General features: G+C 40.0%; 1 protein-coding gene across 2 annotated transcripts in view; it reads left to right on the top strand.

The window, feature by feature from the left end:
• Positions 1-20,117, top strand: part of thsd4 (thrombospondin type 1 domain containing 4) — a 50,371-nt gene that overhangs the window by 6,760 nt on the left and 23,494 nt on the right. The window contains exons 5-7 of one of the 2 annotated variants that reach the window (XM_083552244.1): positions 141-531; positions 1,578-1,680; positions 2,930-3,069. In XM_083552244.1, coding sequence (XP_083408370.1) covers positions 141-531; positions 1,578-1,680; positions 2,930-3,069 — 634 coding nt within the window. The remainder of the gene's footprint in view (positions 1-140; positions 532-1,577; positions 1,681-2,929; positions 3,070-20,117) is intronic. The other variant, XM_083552245.1, reaches the window with a different exon arrangement.

The raw sequence follows: 20,117 nt of genomic DNA on the forward strand, positions 1-20,117 counted from the left end.
TACCACCACGTATCGTTTAATAACATTTGATAACATCTTGATCTTGATCTGGACAAGTCACTGTAAGAGGACAGGATTATTATGTAATAGAAAATGTATATGTAAATAATTTTCTCTTCTAATTTATATTTGTAATGAAGGCGAGGCAGCAGCACTAGGATCAGCCCAGGGATGTACGGTTACGGGAAGATGCCATATGTGGTCTCTTCACAGAAAGACTCTGGACAAACCATGTACAGCCAGCGACAGCTTCGCTCGCCGTATGACTACAGACAAAACAGCTACAGACAGAAGCACAGAAATGCTCAGCAAAGTCAAAATACCCATCACACTTCGAGCCAGCAGGCATCCTGGGTTCCCCTCCATCAACCGAGCTCGGATCTCCAGTCTCAGGTTAAGCCGCATTCTCCTGGCGCTCTTACATCAGGTTTTAGCCAAGCTTCATCTCCTGGGAGACCTCATAACATGCTAACACTGCCTGCTTCCTCCTGTGTTGGAGTTTCCAGCCAGTACAAGATATGCAATGGAAATGTAAGAATCTTGAACATTACATATTAAATATATTATTTTCCAGAGTATGGCAATTCAAATGTATTCTTAATAAGGAATATAACACTGTAGTGTGGAGGAAAATATTGCTATATCAGTATGTCCAGTAGTATGTCCAATATTTTTTTTTTTTTATCAATTTTTAGCTACATCCAATTAAACAATCAAGTAGTAATGCACCATACGCTGTGCTATAATGTAGCGTACAGGACCTTTGAGGACGTAATACCTCTGTAATGATTTTGTCCTCAAAACGTTTAAGTTCTGCTATTGTGTGTCAAAGTTCCAGTGCTTGTTGAGGCAGAGAGGATTTTGGTATGTGCGTATGTGTGAACGAGGTGGGAGCTGACATCTCCTCAGAGCGATCATAAAAACTATCCAGGGGGCGGGAATGTTACAGAGTCAGTGGTTTAGGCTCACGCCTTTCTCTGACAGCTATAAGATTATATGTGGAATTGCTGAACGTGAAATGGCATGAAATTCGATAGAAGTGCTTCTGAAAGGTTGTTGTTTTGTTCGCTGCTTTTCGGGTTTTTGATTAAGGTTTTGGAAAAAAATTGTTACAGAACTATCAGTTGATATAACATGTTATAGGAACACTGCACAATATGTACAAAAGTTTGTGAACACCATAAGATTTGGTATGTGCCTTTTTGAACGTCCCATTCTACATTTAATCCCCATTTGCTGTTATAAAAACCTCCATACTTCTGGGAAGATGTTCCACTAGATTTTATAGTGTGTTTGTGGAGATTTTGCTCATCCAGACATCACGGCGTTAGTATTCAGTTGCTGATGTAGGTGAGGTATGGAGTTCTGAGATTTACATTCTATTAGTCAAGGTTTACATTCATCCCAAAGGCGTTCTTTAGGGTTGAGGTCAGAACTCTGTAGCAGGCCAGTCACGATCTTCTACTCCAAACTACGTAAACCATATCTTCTTGCAGCTAGATTTGAGCACATGGGAAAAATCTAATGCTACACTCAGTGATTCCTTTTTTTTTTTTACTCTTTGTTGTGTGTGTTAGCCTTGTTCCCCCCCCAGCAGAAATATCAGAGACATCCAGTGTTCCTCCTATAACAATCACCCCTTCATGGGTCGGCTTTATGAATGGGAACCTTTCAACGAAGGTAAGATTTACATGTTGCTTCCTATCAATCCGTTGTCTTCCAGATATTTTGGTGTCTTTGGCGATATGTGAACCGACACGTAGTGTGACTGTTGCTGCTTTTTGTGCAGTTTTGATACATTTTCTACCTTCACTTGAGCTCCACAAATTATGTATTAGCATCACCAGGCAACAGGAATCGCACACAGAGAGCATTTACAGAGTTTGGAGGGTAATAAGATGAGCACTTAAGACGCACGTCAAAATGTCAGCTTTTTTAATGAATGAAAGGATTGTGAATAATGCAGCTGGAATGTAAGCAAATTAGGGTTGTTATTGGGGATGTTACATTTTAATCCTGCTGTTTTTCGAAGGTGCTAAAATGTCCTGTCATGTCAGTGCATAGTTCTGATATGCGGGTCATTTCTGGCAGAGATTACATGTTTACCTTAAAGCAGGGGTGGAAATGCAACCAAAAAAATGTCAAGTCAATTGGCCAGTCAAACCACTTGAATTCATACCTCTAATGACATACGATGATGTCATTCATAGACTTTTACATGGAAACACTTTACAATCTGTACATTGTACCAAAGATATTTGTACTGTATATCACTATTCTCTGGGCTGCTGTTAACTTCTGACCAATCAGAATTGAGAGTTCAGCATTTAGCATGGTGTAAAAGTTGTAAATGGATTTACAATATATGAACTCTTTATCATCTTCTTATCATCTTTACTTGCCACTGGTTGACCCCTAATTAGTCCCTGGTTAGTGTATAATCAGTGATCCATCAGTTTGGGAGAGATTTGGAAGGGATTTTTCTTCAAATAGGGCTGTAACGGTACACAAAATTCACGGCTCAGTATGATCTCGGTTTTAAAGTCGTGGTTTGGTTCAGTACAGTTAGGCGGAAGAAATGCGCAACATAAAATTGCTTGTCTTTTTTTTAAATAATTTTTTTATTAACATTTGTGACAAAACCAAATTACATTTTTTAAAACAATTTTAAATAAAATGCCTGCTCGGTTAAATAATATGTAACATATGTACAAATAAAATTGTATAAATCAAATGAATGCAATATACTTTTTTATTATATTATATTATATTATATTATATTATATTATATTATATTATATTATATTATATTATATTATATTATATTATATTATATTATATATACTTTTTGATACCAGCTCGTATATAATGTTGTTCTGCGAGTATATGGTTTGTTTTTATTTGCCCAGTGACTGTCTGTAATTCTTAGCAGTTCCTGGAGATCAGCTCTGTGAGCTCAACTGCCGTGCGATCGGACACCGGTTCTACGTCCGCAAGTCGGAACGAGTCGACGACGGGACGCCGTGCGGAATCAATGAGACCGCCATGTGCGTGGCTGGGACGTGTCAGGTAGGTAGAGTCTCTGGCATGTGAACATACACAGATGTTGCCTGTTGATCTCTCTGTACTTATATAGTGATGCTCAGTTATAAAGTTTTATGAGAATTGAATGGAATTCTTATTAAACAATTATAAATTGAAAAGCATCTCCCAGATTTTACCTGGAAGAACATCTCAGTGGTGGACATGTTTACAGTTGCTGAAGATGATTACAATCAAATCGTGATCTACAACTATAACAATATAGGGTTTGCAAAGGACACAAATTTCCACAGCATTGCAAATGAATATATTCTGCACACAAATCGGCTGTAAAATGCACGTTTTAAAGCTTGAAATACGTGTGTGGTCTACATGGATCAGAACACAAAATCACTGTTTACGAGTCATTAACGGATTGCGGTAATCGTGTAATTGCAGTAATTGTTGAATACTGTATGTAGTGTATTAATGTTGAAGTCTCTGGGCTATTATAGATGTTGTAGAGTGTTAAAAATCACTACATACACAATACGGACAAAAGTATGGGTTGGGATACCTGACTTTTTAACACAATGTGGTTTATCACCAAACTTTTACCACAAAGTTGAAAAGTTTGTGGTACAAAGCAGCATAAAAGTTTTCCCTTCATTTGAACTTAGAAACTCAAACCCGTTCCAGCATGACGATGCCCCTGTGCACAAAGTCAACTCCATGAAGATATGCTTTACATGGGTTGGAGTGGAAGATCTTGAGTGTCCTGCTGCAAGAGCTTTTGACCTCAAACCTATTGAACATCTTTAGGATGAAATTTTCACGCTGACTGCACCCCAGTCCCTCTCGCCTCACCTACATCAGTGCCTGACTTTACTAAGACCCTTGTAACTGAATGAATCTCACAGACATCTCCACAAACACACTCTAAAATCTAGTGGAACATCTTCCCAGTAGAGTGGAGGTTATTATAGCAGCAAATGAAGACTAAATGTGGAAACCACATACTGTAGAAACTTATGGTCAGGTGTCTACAAATGTTTGTCTATATAGTGTATATTTTAAAATAATTAAAATAGCAAAACACCAACTTGGTATCTTGCTTACCAGCCTGGGTCTACAGTACAGTAAAGTAAACCAGAAGAAGGTAAAAGTCTTAAATGTGTAGAATGTGTGATGTGGAAATTGGCTTTGCATTGTGTCCTTTCTCTGTGATTGTTGTTCACCCACCTTTAAAAAGCCGTACAGTTTCTTTTTGATCAAAATAAATTAAGTGTACTGTATAGTACAAAGGTTGTGTCTAGTAAGTGCTGTGAGTAAAGCGGCCAGCAGGAGGCAGTAAAATACAACCGAGTACAAATGTCAGTCTGAGGATTTGCTCTGAGAAGCTCAAGACACTGACTGACTCAAGACACACACTGTTACAATGGCGTAGGACTAGAATTATAATGAACAGTTCTGCATTTTACTGAACAAGTCAATGAACAGCACACACACAACAGTGATGGGTCTATAATGAATGGACATTGGGTTCCACCCAGAGTTTCCTTCTGAGTCTGGTTTCTTGCTTATACCATCTCACTGCTGCCAATGGTTCGCTCATTAGGGCTAAACTTATAGACACAAAATTTTTATGCACATGAATTAATGCATGCACACACACACACACACACACACACACACACACACACACACACACACACATACATCAGGTGTTACGTTTGCACGTCTAATTTTGTGTTGCCTCGACTCCAATAGTTTTGCTTTGTTTGTTTTGTTTTTTTTTATCGTAAATATTCACTTTTTCAGAAAAACACTACAAGAGCTGCTGAAATCAACCTTGCAGTCTCAACATTTTTACTCTTAATGCAAGCAAAATGTAAAAATAATAATCTCTTATAAACATTTTACTACCTTTAGGATTGACAAATCTTTCTACAGTCTCTGTACAGTAAAGAAAGCATAAGGAACGGCCCTAATGGCTGTCTTTCCAATGGAAAAATGTGATAAAATTCCCTCAAGTGCCACTTCCAGTGGGAAATACGAGATGCAGTGGCCTATAAGCTCCTACATGAAGGAATGAGATGAAATGCCCTGTAGGTGCTCCCACATGTTTAAAAATGTGTAGAAAAATGAAGTAAGTGGTTCTCAATAAGCTTTTATTGCTTTTAGGATTGTAAATCACCAGTAGTTTTCTTTGCTTTTGGGGCCGTGAATCTGTAGGTCGTTAGTGGAACACTATGGGTCAACAGTAGGTTTCCTTTCCCTTGTGTGTGATTCTGTAACAGTAGATGCATTTACATGGAGCAATTTAATTAATTTAAAAGTCTAATCCGAATGAAACTGTTTAAAAATCCTTTCTATAAACCGAACAAAATACAAATTCCTCCATGTAAAACGCATTAAACCGATTTCAAATTATTCCATGAGTTACGATGGTTCCACTTACGATTTTTCGATCGTACGATGTCAAGAGCGATACGACAAAATTGTAAATATGTATATAAAAAATTATAAATCGGCATGAAGCAGGAAAGGCTGTCACAGTCATAGCACTATCTTCGACTTTTTTGACTTACGATGCGGTCGTCGTAACGTATCTCCATCGTAAGTAGAGGAATACCTGTACTTTATAACACCTATTACTTAAGGGACAAAATGCACTTCCTCAAATCTCCATGCAAACCTCCTGTTCACCTGGCATCCGTTTCACACCTCGCATCGGCCCAGTCTTCATTCCCTTGCACAATATGTACGCAAAACTTTTTACTGTGCTCTTGTGAACACCGAATTGATTGGCCACAACGCGGTTTTCCACACAGTTTCCGAGTTTGTATAAAACAACCGCAACACGCATTATTAGAGAAATTTAATTCTGGGGCAATAAATCTCTCTACCACTCCACACAATTGTGTGAATGACAGAAGTTTAATTTCCATTCCAGGTTACTAAATTCCAGCAAAACAAAGCGCTTCTGCTTTTCGGTGGAGAGAGGGGTAGAATTGATATGCTGAGATTTTGAGATTGAGATTTTAATCTTCTTCTTCTTCTTCTTTCGGCTTCTCCCATTAGGGGTCGCCACAGCGGGTCATCCGTCTCCATTTCCCCCTGTCCTCTACATCTGCCTCTTTCAAACCAACTACCTACATGTCCTCCTTCACCACATCCATAAACCTCCTCCTTGGTCTTCCTCTTTTCCTCCTTCCTGGTGGCTCCATCCTCAGCATTCTGCTACTGATTCCCCCATGTTCCTCCTCTGCACATGTCCAAACCATCTCAATCTCACCTCCTTCACCTTGTCTACAAAACGTCCTGCATGCACGGTCCCTCTCATAAACTCATTTCTAATCCTGTCCATCGTCGTCACTCCCAACGAAAATCTCAACATCTTCAGCTCTGCTACCTCCAGCTTCACCTCCTGTCTTTTACTCAGTGTCACTGTCTCTAAACCAATCGGAATGATTTTAATCAGAATGACAAAAAAGTTTAAACTTGGCTAGTATGAGACGTGATTCCTTATGCTCTGTGACTGTGGACCACCAGAGGGTTTGAATATATTATATAGAGCTCCTAAGGATTTGATGCTATTGATAATGGGATTTCAGTGGGATTCATTGCCTTAAGAGCTGTGAATGTGTGGATGGTGGTAGATTATGATGCCTTTGGGGTTGTGTGTGACTCAATCACTTGCCACTGGCTTTCACTAACTTGAGCTGTCTGCTGGTTGTGTTATGTTGAAGATATTGTGTAAAGGCCTAATTTCCATCAGGTTGGTATGGATGCTCATGTCTCAAAGCTTTGGTTATTGTCTTGGAGGAATGTGAGCGAGGGCTGATCGGATTTGTTGTCGCTCCTGGGAATGCATGGCATTGGAGATTGTTAGAGGTCAGCATCGTAAATTACGCCACCACACAGACCAACGCGTGCAGCCAACGTTGCTGCAGCAACGGTGATTAGCTGAGTGGAGCAGAATCAATGGTATCATGTGATCTCTGTTGGAGTTCTGGTGGTGTTTTACGTGCCATCAGTTATTCATGGTTAACAGGCAGGGTGGTTCTGTGACAAAGCATTCTTACTGACATACTGAAGGTGCAGAACAAAATAGTGTAAGGAGGCATAAATTATTCAATTTAAATCATAATAAAATCTCTACAATAATACTGGTAGTCACTCCGTCATTTTCTGTTACAGACCAAAACGCACCCTATTAAAGAAAGGAAAATGATGTGGCCCTCACAGAAAAAAGTATCGGGACCCCTGCTTTAGAAAGGTTTCTATAATACCAAAAAAAGAAAGAAAGTAAAGAAAAGAGATGGAAAAAAAAAAAGAGAAGAACATTTCAATTTTATTCTGCCTAATGTGACATGTGGATTATTGTTTATTGTGCATCTTATGCTTTTATGAAACGAAAAATTATCTTCTTTAAAATGCTTTTCGTTATGTTTTATATAAAATCTATATAAAATAGGTCCTACCTAATAAAAGAAAATGACACGTATTAGGGAGCGCAAAATGAGAAGTGAATGACCGGAAGGTACACAGACCAGAAAAGTGGAATTGTACATTGTAAGCGATTTGGATAAGAATTTTTTTTTCTTCAACATACGTTACTGTGGGACACGTGTTTACAGCATGAATGAAGTCCGATCCTAAAACAAACCCCACACATGCAAACCACATTCAGAATATAGATGTTAGTCTTAGAGACCAAAACCATTTCCTTTCAACCATATTTGTTGTGTGTGTGTGTGTGTTTGTGAGAGGGCACTTGTGGTTGTTTTTATGCTACAACCCTGTTGCTCCATTTCAGTCTCCAACATCACAACAGCGTCAGAAAGAACCAGCAAATAAAATCGACCACAAAATGTCATATGCGGTCCCATACATAATGAAACTGTGTGTAGAGCTTGTTTTTGGACCGATGTAGACACTCAATCAGAAAGTGGGCACAACTGACTTTCCCACAGGACTGGCTTCCTCATCTGTCTCAGGCTGAGAAAACAAGAGCTTTTGGAACTGCCCTTCAGGCTGGAGATCAAACATGAATCTCTCGAATCTTTTCTTGGTTCCAGACAAGCTGGAGTTCTCTAAAATCCTGCAGAGATGAAGGAAGTAAAACCCTGTTCGTATTGACTCAACAGCTCAGCTTAGCTGTGGTTTTTCATGCTGGAATTTCTAGGCAAAATACTCTCCAATATGACATATGCAGCCTGGCATACGAATCTGAGCATGAATCTAACTGCACCATTTTGACATGCTCTGACTTTATTTAGCTTTTTAGCTTGTCATAAAAAAAATAAATAAAAAATAGCAGTCACCCTTGTGGTCGTATTTCACACTATGACAACTTGTCAGACTCAGATAAAGATATGTAGGGGTTTCTCCAACGTCAGTAAGACCTCTGTGACTAAAGACCAGACAGCCCACTGTGTGTAAAGAGCACTTTATCGCTCTTTTGGCAGCTTTTTATTCAGATTTCTGACAGAACTTTCCAACCTTGGCGCAATATATTACATCATATTCACTTTCTCTAGGGATAGATCAGTACTAATAATGGTATTAGGTATTACGTGAAGCCAGATGTGTCTGATTGGATTAGATCAGATTAGATTAGATTCAACTTTATTGTCATTGCACAAGTTACGGCACAAGGCAACGAAATGCAGTTAGCATCTTAACAGAAATGGAGTTATTGTATACATTTTTACAAGGTGTATTATGTGTGAGGTTGTAGTTTAGTGGTTAAGGCATTAGAGTTTGGATTGGAAGGTCACAAGTTCAAATCCCACTGCTGGGCCTTTGAGCAAGACCCTTTACTCAGCTTCTAGAGAATCGGACACAGTGAAAACACTGAAACATGCTTAACTCAGAGATGAACAAAAAGTGCTTTTCCATTAATAAAACAATACCTGGTCTTCTTGACTGCAACAAGGTAACTAATATAGCTAGCTAATGACTTCATGTAAAATTTGCTAGCTGTCATTATAAAAAACTAGCCCAGTGATTCTCAAAGCGGGAGACATGCAAGTACAGTACATGCACATTTAAAACCCCGGCGCGAGCTTATGTACGCTTCACTTTTTTACTTAAAAAAAGACAACAAAAAAGACAAGCAGCTCCCCTGAACCCCCTGACAAAATTATTATCTTAATAAAGGATTCTTCAGGGGTAATTCAATGTATTTGCTTTATAAAGGGGAAGTCTTTCTTCTAGAGAAGTCCTTCTGTATGCGGAAACATGAAGGTTTGTAAATTGGGTTTCTTTTTTGGGTTTTGGAATTCTGATCAGAAGTTCGTGGTTTGAAGACCCAGTATCGCCAAGCTGCCACTCTTGGGTTCTTGAGTGAAGCCCTAAACCCTCTGTGCTCTAGTGGGACTGTATCATGGCCGACCCTGTGCTCTGGTCCCAGTTTCCTAACATTGCTTTAAAGTGTGAAAAGTATAAAGCACTTTTTTTTACCTTTAACAAATAAACTTTTTTTTGGCTTCCATTATACTGTAGCAAATGACTGACTGAATGGTTGTTTTCTCTATAAAGAAAAAAGTGTAGAAGGATGATGTAGATAACTTTGTATGGCTGGGCTGTTCTTTTAAAGCCTGGCTCATGTTTTACTGCATGCAGACATGTCGGTTTAGAGGTGTTTTCCAGGCTGTGAAAGTATACAGGCGTATCCCGGCTGCTCAGAAAAATCATCTTAAGCACCTGTGTAAATCTATCCTGATAACCCGTAACCCTTTTGAACTTCACAAATGCTGAATGCAGACTTTAATGAATAAAGTGGTGATATTTGAACAAGCAAAGAAGCAAAAGTCTTTCTTTCTTCTTTCGCTGTAGCTTGTTTTGATCTTCTCTTCAATGACCTGAATTCCACTTCGCTCAAAGAGTAAAAGAGTCAAACAAATCCTTCTGCTTTGGGGATGTTTTGTCAGATTATATGGGATTTTCATATGAGGAGACATGTACAGTATGTGAGAGAACTACTGTGTACAAGCTACTGTAAAGTATATAGTTGTACAGGTATATAAAATAAGATAAAGCAGAATCACTTTTACATTTACCCTGAAGATCTTCATTTTAAAATAGCAGCAAATCCTGAAGTGTTTCATTCTTCTTTACATTTCTTATCAAAAGTTTGAAACATCTAGTATGGTATTTGTGGGTTTTGAGAAATAGATCCATGTTCCTTTTGTTTCTATGCAACAATCGAAATCATTTAAAGCTATGAGGATTAACTTGGAAGCAAAAAATATATTTCAATGGACAAATGTTTTACATTATTTTCATTGTAAAATCTTCCCTTAACATGAATAACAGCTTTACACACTCTCGGTTTCTGGGAAAAGTTCATTTCTTCAAACATTCAGGCTGAAATATTTTGCCGTGTCTCTTGTAAGACTTGCAAAAGATGTTCTTCACTAGTTCATTCCCACAGCGGTTTATTCGCTCTCTAAATAAAGCTTACAGTGCTTGGATGTACACTTGGATGTAGATTGAATCGCATGATGGTGAAGTATGGAATGGCTGCCATGTTGGTTCTTTTCTCCAACCTTCCCTGCTTCAGAACAACTCCAATCCATTAAGGTTCTTCCTTCATGTGTGAGTGTGGCTGTGAGGCCATCTGATCACATCTCCTCTCCTGTTCTCCGTCTTACACAAGTTCTCCTGTTAGAGCCAAAAATGCTACGACTCTGTCCACAGAACTTTCTTCCACAGGACTTTCTTCCAGTCATTCACTGTACAATTCTTATGTGTTTTTGCGTTATTAACGTGTTTGTTGCATATAAGCATAAGAAACATGCATGTCTTTAAAAAAAAAAAAAAACATCAAACCATCAATATTGTTTCCACACTTTGGACAGGCTCTGTAAACTACTGGTGGCATTAAAAAAAAAAAAAACAAGAATGCAATTTTATTGTCTATCCTTTTAAAGTTACGGTTAATGTTCTGCAACGCCCCCAAAACAAGCTCCTGTTCTCACTTACAGTATGTTATAGCAGCTATAAACAAGTCATTCCCTCACTAGCTTCACTTTCTTTCTCTTTAAATAAAAAATTACTGCTTAGCATGTTACCTAGGAACCTAAAAATTCTCTTTCCTGAAGACTTGCCTATGTGACAACATGGAGAGTAGAGTACGTGAGATTTCTTTCTTCAATGGTAAATAAACAGTTTTTTTCACAGAAATGTTTTTTTCTTTATTCAATAAAAGCACATCTGATTTGATTGTGTTTACTATAAGGTTTACATGATGTGCACTGTCCTGAAGATAAACCTACGATTTGAATTCCAGCGACGCATCGGTCAGAGCTGCTGAAAACCGTTCTATACACAGCATTTAACACAAATCTCACCTTCCCAATGCGCCGGACATGCGTGTTGTTCTTGGACCTGTTCCTTTAGTCAGGTTTGACAATTAGGACACTGAAAAGTTTAGTGTACAGCTTCATTCCTGCAGTTTTCCCAGGAGCCTTGGAGTTACTGTACACCGTTCCCAGGCAGCCCCTTAACAGAAATAGCTGATCTAGATAAAGGTAGATCTAAAGCGTTACAATGATGTAGAAGTGTTTTTGGAGCTCTGCTTTGATTGGCAGCTCTGTCCAACCTCTGCACTCATCATCTGACAGCTGTAGTTCTGTTGAGAAATGATTAAAGCCAGGAATGCACATTCAGAAGGAGAGTTTGAGAGACGTCTGGAGACTTGCAAAGTGCCTTTAAATCCCCACAACCCCCACCACCCCACCTGCGACGTAACCATGGGAAAAAACTTCCTGCTGCTACCTGAATCGCTTCTGTCTTCCAGGCTCCCTCAGTATGCTGGAGCAGAAGAAGCTTTGTGAAGGAAGAGAGCAGTTGAGAAGGTTTCATGTGGGTGTTAGGGTGTATGAGAAATCCAGTTTTGGGAAAAAAGAAAACATTTAACATGTGGTTCTTGAGTTGTCCCCACTGTTCTTATCTCTCTTGCTTTCCCTCTTGCTCTTCCTTGTCCCATATGTCCATCTGGTTTATGCATCGTGTCCCGGGTGTCTGCGGTGCTCTTCTAGAAACTGAGAAACAGGGGAACTGAAAGCCAGTCACTATGAAGTGATCACATCTGAACACACTATCTCTCATCTCTTTCTCACACAAATGCACACCAGCAGCCATGTTTTTGTTCTGAGCTCTGAACCAGGGAAGGAATGGAGGGAGTATGGGTCTCAACACATGGGAATCATAAATCATCCCAGCACTAAAATATGTCTGCTGCTGGTGGCTTCTCTGTAGCTTACTGCTTTTTCTAGTTCTTCTCACACACTCCTGATCTCGCTGATTTATTCCGACTCTGTCCATCTGACCATTACTTTATCTCACCTGGATGTTGTGGATTTGTACCTAAGAACTGGTGTCAAGTCAAGTCAAGTCAAGTCAAGTCAAGTCAAGTTTATTTCTATTGCGCTTTTCACAACAGACATTGTCTCAAAGCTGCTTTACAGAAATCAACAGTTAAGGTGAATGGTGTGCATTTATCCCTGATGAGCAGCCGTGGCAACTGTGGCAAGGAAAAACTCCCTTAGATGTTATGAGGAAGAAACCTTGAGAGGAACCAGACTCAAAAGGGGAACCATCCTCATTTGGGTGACATCAAGAGTTTGATCATAAATCTTTCAACAATACAGAACACTGGAGAGTGAGAACTAACATGAGCACTTGAGTATAAGATTATAAGTAAATGGTGTGATTAAAAAGACTAGTCATGCGCTCATCTCATGACTCTTTGAATCTGGTTCCTCTCAGGTCATCCTCCTCAGGTCATCTCAGGCTACTTTTTCTCATCACACTCTATATCCATCAGAATTTCTGTATGCGATCTATAGTAATAAATGTGTCCTGCTGTTCCTCAGTTTTTCCATTTTCATGCACTCAGATGTTTACGCCAAGCTTTCGAACTGCACCCAGGAGTTTAGTGGATGTCTTTCTGACTTGTACTTTTAACAATTTTAGACAAATCATCCCATGTTTCGCATGCTCCCAGACCGGGGGTGTCATTTTAAACTGGTCCAAAAATCACTTTACACCTCTGGAAACAAAACCAAACTGCATTAGATGAACGGGGGGAGTGGTGGCTCCAGCGGTTAAGGCACTGGGTTGCCGATCGGAAGGCCTGGGGTTCAAGCTCCGGTATTGCCACGCTCTTGGGCGTGGCAAAATGGATGGATGGACATTAGATGAACGATCGCACGATTTCAAATCCTCATTAAATTCTGAGCTGAAAATGAACAGCGTAGTGAAATCGCCTGCACTTTGTCCTCCCTCACCTTGTCTCTAAAACGTCCAAGCATCCTAAGTATTATGATTATTATGGCTATGGCTTCGTTAGGAGTGATGAGGATGGACAGGATTAGAAATGAGTTTATAAGAGGGACAGCACATGTAGGACGTTTTAGAGACAAGGTGAGGGAGGCAAGATTGAGGTGGCTTGGACATGTGTAGAGGAGGGACATGGGGCATATTGGTAGGAGAGTGCTGAGGATGGAGCCACCAGGAAGGAGAAAAAGATGAAGGCCAAGGAGGAGTTTTATGGATGTGGTGAGGGAAGACATGCAGGTAGATGGTTTAAAAGAGACAGATGTTGAGGACAGGGGGTATGGAGACAGATGATTCGCTGTGGCGACCACGCAATCGGAGAAGCCGAAGAAGAAGAAGATTTAATTCCAATTTATAATACTTTTACACATAGATATTGTCACTAAAATCTTGCAATAGATTTAGATTCTGTAATGAACAAGCCAGAGATGACAAACGGAAGAGATCTTGAGAAGAACCAGACTCAAAAAGGAAACCCTTTTGGATCAAACCAGATGTACATGATGTTCAGTGTCAGAAAATCCGCACCGTCATTTTTAGAAAGAAAAAAGAAATCCCCAGCATCCAGGTGAAATTATTGAGATGACTGAGAAATGGTGAGACTTGAGCTGGAACTGTTTTTGTGGCATGGAAATCTTTTATCCATGTGGGACCATCCATGGCGTAATGCTCCAGGCAGAGGTAAAGCATCAGAATTTTACAGTTCAATTACATCAGGGTTCTCTATGGAGAACATCCAGAGCAGCTGAGAATGTTACAGTTGCTTCCTGCTTTTCTTGCTATCAGTTTTCATTAGACTTTAAATCAAACAAGAAATCTTATGTTTAAAAAATTTTCTATGTTTAATATAAACTCTTAGATGCCTGAAACTTGAACAGGAACTGGTACATCTATGTTCCTTGTATACGACTGGACACGGCTCAACCGGCCAGATGAGGGCTGATTGGCAGAAACTAGGGCCAACGTTTTCCACAAATCCAGCATCATTGTACAAATAAACCCCTTAGCAAACCAGATTTTATACAGAATTTACAGAATCGTTTTTCTTTTAACATTTTTCTCAGCAGACAATTTCCTGATTTGGATTCAGTCTTTGCAGCACTATAAAAAAATTCCAGTAGTGGAAGAATTACATCATTCCTGTTATGGAAAATGTATAGATTGTGTACCCAGTTTGAAATGGTAGCTCAGTGGTTAGGATGCCGGATTTAATTGAAATAACAAAAAAAAATTGTGAGTTTAAAAATTCCAGCACCACTAGGTTGTTGCTCTTGGGCCCTTGAGCAAGGCTCTTAACCCTCACCTGCTCAGTTGTATAAATAAGATACATGTAAGGCGCTCTGGAAAAGGGCATGTCCCAAATGCTGTAAATGTATAGGCTTTGATATGACAAAAGTAACACAAATTTCTTTTATATTTCTATTTGTACAAAAGCACTGGATGGGTTTCTTTCTCATAACATCTAAGGGAGTTTTTCCTTGCCACAGTTGCCATGGCTGCTCATCATGGACAAATACACACCATTCACCTTGACTGTTGATTTCTGTAAATCCTAACCATAACCCTAACCATAACCCAAAGCTGCTAACCCTAACCCAAAGCTGCTAACCCCAACCCTAACCCTAACCATAACCCAAAGCTGCTAACCCTAACCCTAACCCTAACCCTAACCCTAACCATAACCCAAAGTTGCTAACCCTAACCCAAAGCTGCTAACCATAACCCTAACCCAAAGCTGCTAACCCTAACCCTAACCCTAGCCCAAAGCTGCTAACCCTAACCCTAACCCTAACCCAAAGCTGCTAACCCTAACCCTAGCCCAAAGCTGCTAACCCTAACCCTAACCCAAAGCTGCTAACCCTAACCCTAACCCAAAGCTGCTAACCCTAACCCTAACCCAAAGCTGCTAGCCCTAACCCTAACCCTAACCCAAAGCTGCTAACCCTAACCCTAGCCCAAAGCTGCTAACCCTAACCCTAACCCAAAGCTGCTAACCCTAACCCTAACCCAAAGCTGCTAACCCTAACCCTAGCCCAAAGCTGCTAACCCTAACCCTAACCCTAACCCAAAGCTGCTAACCCTAACCCTAGCCCAAAGCTGCTAACCCTAACCCTAACCCAAAGCTGCTAACCCTAACCCTAACCCAAAGCTGCTAACCCTAACCCTAGCCCAAAGCTGCTAACCCTAACCCTAACCCAAAGCTGCTAACCCTAACCCTAACCCAAAGCTGCTAGCCCTAACCCAAAGCTGCTAACCCCAACCCTAACCCTAGCCCAAAGCTGCTAACCCTAACCCTAACCCAAAGCTGCTAACCCCAACCCTAACCCTAACCCAAAGCTGCTAACCCCAACCCTAACCCTAACCCTAACCCAAAGTTGCTAACCCTAACCCTAACCCTAACCCTGTCTGTCTGTATACAGCAGTAAAAGTGATCACACTTCTTTTCCACTTTCTCTTTGTAGGACACTGAAATTAATTAGGTGTGAATTTGTATTCAGTCTTTTTTTGGACACTGGCACTCCTTTGCAGCTCTTTGTCTCACGTTAATTAAGTCATTTAAAAACGAGAAACTCAGTGCACTTCCTGCGCAGTCTGGTTTCCTCGTTGTAAAGAGCTACTTGTTTGGCCTCGCTGCGCTCTAATACATCTCCCAGATGCACTTCAAGTGTTTTTCTTCCTCCGTCTCCACGACTCCTTTGCCAAACTCTTAGCATATGTGCTCATGTGACAGCGTTGTCGAAAGATGCGGTGTCGATAATAACACGCACACACATAACCATTTCTGGGTTGCTTAGAGATCTCTAAATAAGGTGCCTTATTTAGGGGAAGCAGTGCAGGTATGGAAAACAAATAACTCTATCTTCGTCTCAATTCACATGAACCACAAAGAAAATAAACTTATAACGATTGTTAATGAAGTTCTTATTTTTAGATATACAGCGAACAGTTCTGTACATTATTGAAATTAAAAAGTACTTCAACTTATGTAGCTCTTAGGATTAGGCTCTATAGCAACAGGACTCCCTTCAGTCCCAGCATGTCACATGACCTACACACACCTGAACCACATTGTCTAGTAATACTTATTTGCGTACGCATAATTCTAATTTTTCACAGCACGCTTGGTCTCATAGATATCCTCCGTGTTTGTTGCACCTTATCGGTGTTGTCATTTAGTTAGTTTTATAGTTTTATCTTGCATCCATTTTCCTCATTCGTTAGCCATCAAGGTGTTTTATCTCAAACAACAGTCTGATCATTTTTTATATATTTAAAGTGACAGCAACTGATGGGTAGAAGTGATAGAAGAGTATCTGCAAGTGTGAAAGGGAAAGTTTATAGGACTGCGGTGAGACCTGAGATGTTGTATTGTTTAGAGACAGTTGCATTGAGTAAAAGACAGGAGGTGGAGCTGGAGGTAGCAGAGATGAAGATGATGAGATGTTCATTGGGAGTGACGAGGATGGACAGGATTAGAAATGAGTTTATTAGAAGGACAGCGCATGTAGGACGTTTTGTAGACAAGGTAAGGAAGGTGTGATTGAGATGGTTTGGACATGTGCAGAGGAGGGACATGGGGTATATCAGTAGGAGAATGCTGAGGATGGAGACACCAGGAAGGAGGAAAAGAGGAAGGCCAAGGGGAAGGTTTATGGATGTGGTGAGGGAAGACATGTAGGTAGTTGGGGTAAAAAAAGGAGTATGTAGGATGTAGGAGGATGTAGAGGACACTTCATACTGAAGTGTTTCCTTTCGGAGAGACTTTTTACTCAACTACATTTTGTAAAACCAATCGCTCCTTTTTATTTATGAGTGAATAAAAACGCAACTGGTAAAGCACACAGCAATCCACCAATCAGGGTTGAGTGCACGCTCTGTTTTGAACTTGTTTTAATTCCTGAAATTTTAAGAGATATCAATCAGTGTTTGACTCATTAACATCATCATATTAATAGATTGGTGTGTTAAGAGTAAAATTAGCCTTGTGACAAAAAATGATAAAAGAACATTATAGCTATAGTAAATCTTAAGTACTTAAGTACATTTGAAGGCAAATACTTTTACTTCTACTAAGTCATATTTTACCTATTGTATCTTTACTTTTACTGAAGTACATGGTTTGTCCACTTCATCCACCACTGAAATTCTGACACATTCACAGTCAAAGTTGTATTCCATTTAATCTAAATGATCTATCATCCTGTTTCACTGCCACACACGAACCAAAGTAGCAGCTTCCATGCAGTTTGGTGTTCACACTATCATAAAAAAACACAAGTCATTTGTGTCAAAAGAATTTGCATTTGTGCATGCAGTGTGAAGACTTTCTGTCTGGTATTCAGGCAGAAAGTCCTCATTAGGCAGGAAAGCTCAGTGGGGATCCTTGGTTAAAAGGAGTTGAGCAGCTGATGAAGGACGATGACTTTAATAATTATCTTCTGCTGAGAAGAAACTGGACAATCTGTGAAAAGGGGGTCTGGTATGGTATTTTATTGCTTGGTATGTGTGTGTGTGTGTGTGTGTGTGTGTGTGTGTGTGTGTGTGTGTGTGTGTGTGTGTGTGTGTGTGTGTGTGTTCCATCCACCGTAGCTTGGATGGAAAGCTGTCACCACCCCAGTAATGGATGGGCATGAGTGTATGTTATGAGCACAGAATGGCCGTTAAACAGGAGGCCATGTTTTTTGATAGTGTTGAGACACCTGTTGCCTCGGGGGTGAGAGGGCGTGCCAATTATTGCCTGCTGCTGGGACTGCTGGGACACACACACACACACACACACACACACACACACACACACACACACACACACACACACACACACACACACACACACACACACACATATATGTTAATATCTACCTGAGGCACCATTTCCCCCTTAATCCATGTAATACCTTCGTGTGTATCCAAGGCCTGTGTGTTCCTGTGCGTGTGCATAATAGTTTTATGCATATTAAGATTAAGATGTAAGGCTTAAATATAATGGCTTATTACTTGTAACAGTGAGTTACTGATTGGTGTGTGTGTGTGTGTGTGTGTGTGTGTGTGTGTGTGTGTGTGTGTGTGTTCAGTATACAAACCCCTCAATTATTTCAAGGTTTCCTTCAGAGACTATGTTCTCTACAGCACCCTGATGGCTTTAACATGGCCATATACTTTATTGTCAGATAAACTACCACACGGACAAGTAAAGCGTACGCATCGAAATTTAAAGTGGAAATAATCCTGAGATCCTGTTATGATAAAAACGCATCTGTGAGTGGATGATACTCAGGAAGGCTGTTCCTGCTCCCTCACTGACTCTCTGTCAGACGGACTGGGTTTATATTTACATCGATTCATTCACCAGATGCCTTCATCCAAAGCGAATTATGGGAGGAGGCAGAAATTTAATCCAGACATCAATGGGATTGCTTCAGGGGTCCAACAACTGGGTCTCTGGCGGTCCTGGTATTTGAACTCTATATAGCCTAAAGTTTGTGGACACCTGACAATAAGATCCCATTCCACATTTAGTCCCCATTTCCTGTTATAATAACCTTTGATTATCTGGGAAGAAGTTGCAATAGATTTTGAAGTCTTTTTGTGAAGATTTTTCATCCTTGTTCAGCCACATAAAGTAAAGTCAGGTAGTGAAGTAGGTGAGATGAGGAGGCCTGGGGTGCAGTCAGCATTCACAATCATGACAAAGGTGTTCAATAGGGTTGAGATCAGAACTCTATAGCAGGCAACTTAATTGTATCGAGGCACAGATCTGGGGAATGGAACAGAAAAAATTCTGCAGCATTGAAGATCCCAATGAGCACAGTGGCCTCCATCATCCATAAATTGAAGAAGTTTAACACCACCAGGACTCGCCCCAGAGTGGAGCCACTCGGCCAAACTCAGGGACAAGGGCGTTAGTCAGGGTGGTGACCAGTAACCCGATGGTCACCCTAAAAGAGCGCCACTGTTTTTCTTTGGAGAGGTGAACCTTCCAGAAAAACAACCATCTCTGCAGCACTCCACCAATCAGGCCTGTATGGTGGAGCGGGCAGACAGAAGCCACACCTCAGTAAAAGGCTGTGAAAATGACTGTTCACCGATGCTCCCCATCCAACCTGATGGAGCTTGAGAGGTTCTGCAAAGAAGAATGGGAGACACTGCCCAAAAATGGGTGTGCTGAGCTTGTAGCATCAAACTCAAAAAGACTTGAGGCTGTAATTGGTACCAAAGGAGCTTCAACAAAGTATTGAGCGAAAGCTGTGAATACTTATGTACATGTGATCGTTTTTCGTTTTTTTTTTTTTTTTTTTTTTTTTTTTTTATAAATTTGCAAAAATTTCAAACAAACTACTTTCACATTGTCATTATCGGGAATTGTTTGTAGAATTTCGAGAAAAGTAATGAATTTATTTCAGATGCACTGTATTTTAATATTCTCCTTTGACAAAGAGATCAACGTATTGTGATACAATTACATTCATAATATTTACAAGAACACGGAAAAAAAATTTACATTTCATTTTATTTAATGCCATTTCTGCACTTTGCTTTTTAATCGGATGAACGTTAATAATCTTAATAATATCCCCTTCCAAATCCCTTTAAAGGCATTTTAATATAATTAAGTATTTCTGTTTAATTTTGCTACTACTGACAGGGAAAAAAGCACCCAATCATCTATAAGAATCTTTCATCAGGTTGAAGATTAACACTAAATAAAGTCGACTATTTAAGAGCGCCACATGCTGTCTGAAACT

Source organism: Silurus aristotelis (assembly GCF_946808225.1).
Source record: "Silurus aristotelis genome assembly, chromosome: 10".
Taxonomy (NCBI): domain Eukaryota; kingdom Metazoa; phylum Chordata; class Actinopteri; order Siluriformes; family Siluridae; genus Silurus; species Silurus aristotelis.